General features: G+C 57.8%; 1 protein-coding gene across 1 annotated transcript in view; it reads left to right on the top strand.

Moving 5' to 3' along the window:
• Positions 1-5: 5 nt before the first annotated feature.
• LOC104526859 (acetyl-CoA carboxylase 2) overlaps positions 6-4758 on the top strand; it is a gene marked incomplete at its 5' end in the record, with an annotated part of 11519 nt that continues 6766 nt past the window's right edge. Inside the window, 10 exons of the mRNA XM_010170431.1 lie at positions 6-91; positions 348-485; positions 950-1049; positions 1341-1448; positions 1643-1699; positions 2102-2143; positions 2224-2433; positions 2735-2890; positions 3485-3688; positions 4159-4314. Of these exons, the coding sequence (XP_010168733.1) occupies positions 6-91; positions 348-485; positions 950-1049; positions 1341-1448; positions 1643-1699; positions 2102-2143; positions 2224-2433; positions 2735-2890; positions 3485-3688; positions 4159-4314 (1257 nt within the window). The remainder of the gene's footprint in view (positions 92-347; positions 486-949; positions 1050-1340; positions 1449-1642; positions 1700-2101; positions 2144-2223; positions 2434-2734; positions 2891-3484; positions 3689-4158; positions 4315-4758) is intronic.

A 4758-nucleotide genomic window follows, 5' to 3' on the forward strand; every position in this document is an offset into this window, starting at 1 on the left:
ATGAGCTGAACAGCCTGCAGCACCGGCAGCTCTCAGATGGCACCTGCCTGGTGGAGTTCCAGTTCATGCTGCCCTCCTCCCACCCAAACAGGTATGGGGACCCCTCCACGCCTCTCCTGCTCCCCTGGACGTGGTCCTTTTTGCAAAACTGGTGGGTTTGTGTCATCTCCTCTATGCAAAACACAGAGACCCCCCTGAGGGAACTGCCCACCACACTCTCCCTTTGCTAGTGGGGCAAGATGATCCCTCTCTGGGTCAGGGTCCTGAGTGGGACCTGTGTGGTCCCTGTTGGACCCAGCAGCAGTGTCCCCACCCCTGGCTGATAGCTGCTTTGCTCCCTCATGCAGGATGTCTGTCCCCATCAGCATTTCCAACCCAGACCTGGCCCGGCACAGCACCGAGCTCTTTATGGACAGTGGCTTTTCTCCCCTGAGCCAGCGGCTGGGAGCCATGGTGGCCTTCGACAGATTCGAGGACTTCACAAGGTGGGGGTGCAGGGACACGCCTGGCTGGTCATGCACATGCCTTTTGGGTGCTGCTGCAGTCGTTAGAGAGCAAAAGTGGGTGGAAGAGCCAAAGCTGGTGGTGTCTGGGCAGCGCTTGGGGCAGCTCCTGTTCCTCCTGCAGCCAGAGATCAGGGCTGAGTGTGGTGTTTTCAGTACAACAGTTACCTGATGGGGACATGACGTGTCATTTGGGGACAGGGAGAGCCTGGGGGGAGCTTGCTTGGCACAGGTTAAGCAGCTCTGCACATTAACACAGCGATGCTCAGAGCTGCGTTTCATGAGCTGTGGCTTTGCCATGGACTGGTGGAGCCCGGCTGAGCTGGTGCATGTCCCCAAGCCGCTGCACTGGTACCCGTGTCCCTGCTGGTCCCTGTCACCATCCCCTTGGGCAGGGGGTGGGCACAACGTGCTGACTTGTCACCCCATCCCCTCCATTCGGGCAGGAACTTTGATGAAGTGATCTCATGCTTCACTGACCCGCCTTCGGAGAGCATGCTCTTCAGCGAGGCACGAGCCACCATCTACGAGGAGGAGGATGCCAAGGTGGGCACAATGCCATTGCTGTCTCCCCTGTCCCCATCCCCTTGGGCAGGGGGTGGGCACAACGTGCTGACTTGTCACCCCATCCCCTCCATTCGGGCAGGAACTTTGATGAAGTGATCTCATGCTTCACTGACCCGCCTTCGGAGAGCATGCTCTTCAGCGAGGCACGAGCCACCATCTACGAGGAGGAGGATGCCAAGGTGGGCACAATGCCATTGCTGTCTCCCCTGGGCAGTGCCATGATGGCAGTGGTGCTGCTGGTCAGGTCTCACTGCGGGGTTTTGTCACCAGAACCTCCATGAGGAGCCAATCCACATCCTCAACATTGCACTCCGCTGGGCCGAACGGGTGGAGGATGAGAAGCTGGTGCCCATCTTCAGAGCCTTTGCCCAGTCCAAGGTCTGTCACTGGGGCTGTACCCCCTTTTTGCAGACCCTGCGAGCCAGGGCACCGTGTCCTGAGGCACTGCCTCATCCTTGCCTGGTGTTCCCCAAAACGCTGCACCCCGCGGCAACCGCTTGGGTTTTGTTTGACCAACATCAGTTGAGATGTTTAAGTTCTGGTGACTGGTGGAATCTTCTGTTTCCATGCAGAAAAACATCCTTGTTGACTGTGGTCTCCGAAGAATCACGTTTCTCATTGCCCAGCAGGTGAGTGCAGACTGAGCTGCCAACAGGCAGAGTGACTTCAGACTCCACCTCCCTAAAGCCCCTAGAAACATCTCTAAGGACCTCACAGACATAGGATTGGGTGATGGATGTCCCTACTGCGCATCAGGAGCTGGGAATTAATTAATGAGGCATTCAATGAGTGATTTATCTCCTGTATTGTCCTTTATGCTGCTAATGTCTCCAGGAACGTGTGGTTCCTGCATGGCCACTCCGTAGCTTTAAGTGTCTTTAAAAGGCATCGATTCCTCCCAGCTCTTTTCCCTTTGAGGGACGAGTGTCTGCAAGGGGGTTTTTTTCATTTTAATTAATTCACTGAAGACTGGAAACCCCTGTGTGTGCCGGGATAATTCACATGGAGCTCTCTCTCCCCTTTTGCTCCAGAGAGAATTCCCAAAGTTTTTCACCTTCAGAGCGAGGGATGAGGTAAGAGCTGTGGTTCAAGCAGGGCTTGGCTGGTGCTGGGGGTCCGGCCGCTCGCTCACCCCTCCACCACACCACACCAGTTTGCAGAAGATCGCATCTACCGGCACCTGGAGCCAGCACTGGCCTTCCAGCTGGAGCTGAGCCGCATGCGCAACTTCGACCTGACGGCCATTCCCTGCGCCAGCCTGCACCTGTCCCTGGGGGCGGCCAGGGTGCAGGCGGGCACGGAGGCCACCGACTACCGCTTCTTCATCCGCGCCATCGTGCGCCACTCGGACCTCATCACCAAGGCGAGTGGGCACCGGGTCTCCGGGTGTGCGGGCAGAGGTGGGTGTGTTTTGGGTGCAGGGGGTTGTTCTCGTCACCCCCTGAGTTGTCTGGTGCATCACAGGAGGCTTCCTTCGAGTACCTGCAGAACGAGGGTGAGGAGGCCACCGACTACCGCTTCTTCATCCGCGCCATCGTGCGCCACTCGGACCTCATCACCAAGGCGAGTGGGCACCGGGTCTCCGGGTGTGCGGGCAGAGGTGGGTGTGTTTTGGGTGCAGGGGGTTGTTCTCGTCACCCCCTGAGTTGTCTGGTGCATCACAGGAGGCTTCCTTCGAGTACCTGCAGAACGAGGGTGAGCGACTGCTCCTGGAGGCGCTGGATGAGCTGGAGGTGGCCTTCAGCAACACCACTGTCCGCACCGACTGCAACCACATCTTCCTCAACTTCGTCCCCACCGTTGTCATGGATCCCTCCAAGGTGTGTTTCCCCGCTGTCAGAGTGGTGCAGATCTGAGGATGGAGGCTGTGTCGTGCCCCATGCTTGGTACCACTGCACGGACAGGCAGCTGCCCCCAACACTGGCTGTCACACCTGGTCCTGTCCAGTGCCCACCCAGCCCTGGATGGAGGTTGGATTCAGCAGCCCCAGAGACTCCTGCAGCTTAATTTCTGTGTCAGACCTTCTCTGTGGGCTGTTTGCTGGGGGGGAGCTGAGATCTCACACTCTGCAATGATCAGGGCTTTTAGCACAGACTTGGCCAAGCAGACGGTTTGCTGGAGGGCACAAGGGTGGGTGACAGGCTTTTCCCCCGGGCAGTGCGTGGTCTGAAGGAGCAGGGCTGTGTCCCTTCAGAAGGACGTAGGGAACCCTCTATCCCTCTCTCCAGTGGAGTGGCTGGATGGCAGCACCAGCCCCCAGGGATGGAGAGATGGAGAAAGGGAAGGGGTTTGCCCAAAGCAAATCTGAAATGGCTGTTTAGGGTGGAGATGCAATGACGCTGCTTCAGCCTTGGCACTGGGGACAGTGGTGTCCCTGGGGCCACAGACCCATCCGTGTGCTGTCCCGTGCCCAGATCGAGGAGTCGGTGCGGTCCATGGTGATGCGCTACGGCAGGCGCCTCTGGAAGCTGCGGGTCCTGCAGGCCGAGGTGAAGATCAACATCCGCCTGACTCCCACTGCCACCGCCATCCCCATCCGCCTCTTCCTCACCAACGAGTCCGGCTACTACCTGGACATCAGCCTCTACAAGGAAGTGAGGGACCCCGGCACCGGCAGCGTGAGTAACTGCAAACAGGAACCCAGCCACGATGGCTTGAGCAGCTGTCAGCTATGGCAAAGCTTTGGGGTGATTTCTGCAAAAATCCTCATGCACCCCCAGTGCTGGTGTGTCCCAGAGCCCCCGGGACTGTGCAGCAGCATTCCCAGGGGTGATGCTTTGATCCAAAATGGTGCTGAACCAGCCGTGTTGCTGGTGCACAGTCAGACAGTTCTTGGTCTTGGAGGTGAAGGGCAGCGTTGGGGTGTTACGGGTACGTGCAGCGCGGCCATTTTGCACTCTGTCCCCTCAGTAGCAAAGAATGGGGTGGAAAATCGTGGGTTTGGCTGAGTAGAGCACAGGCATGGACACTTTGGGCAGGCAGAGCTCAGCAGCACTCCAGCCCTGCGGGGCTCTTGCACCTTAGTGCTGTAGAGAGGACTCACCCACGTGCCGAGGGAAGGCAGCCAACGCTCTGCCCTTCTCTCCAGATCATGTTTCAGTCGTATGGGGACAAGCAAGGGCCACAGCACGGGATGCTCATCAACACTCCCTACGTCACCAAGGACCTACTTCAGGCCAAGCGGTTCCAGGCACAGTCCTTGGGCACCACCTACGTGTATGATTTCCCCGAGATGATCAGGCAGGTAAGTCTGGCTGAGCAGAAAGAGGCTCCAAATTACTGCATTTCCTTTTCTTCCCAACCTTCCCCAGATATTTCCCACCTTCCCCAGATATCCCCCACCTTCCCCAGATATCCCCCACCTTCCCCAGATATCCCCCACCTTCTCCAGATATCCCCATCTGGGGACAAGACTCCTCTCCCCTCAACTGGCAAATGAGGGAAAGAAAAGAGCCCAAGCCCCAACATTTTTGGTTTTATGAAGTGCTTCTAAACTGATTCCTACCTCTTGCAAATTGCTGTAGTCATGCTGACAGAGGATATGGACCAGAAAAGCCCTGTGCAAGAAGCTCTGCAGCAGGGTGGGGGGTCTAACACAATGTTTTGCTTGCCCCAAGTCCCAGCCTGCTGCAGGAGCCTGTGTCTGTGCTCAGCGATAGCCTCGGAGCTGCCGCAGCCCTGGGCTTTC

Source organism: Antrostomus carolinensis, unplaced genomic scaffold, assembly GCF_000700745.2.
Source record: "Antrostomus carolinensis isolate BGI_N321 unplaced genomic scaffold, ASM70074v2 scaffold27596, whole genome shotgun sequence".
Taxonomy (NCBI): domain Eukaryota; kingdom Metazoa; phylum Chordata; class Aves; order Caprimulgiformes; family Caprimulgidae; genus Antrostomus; species Antrostomus carolinensis.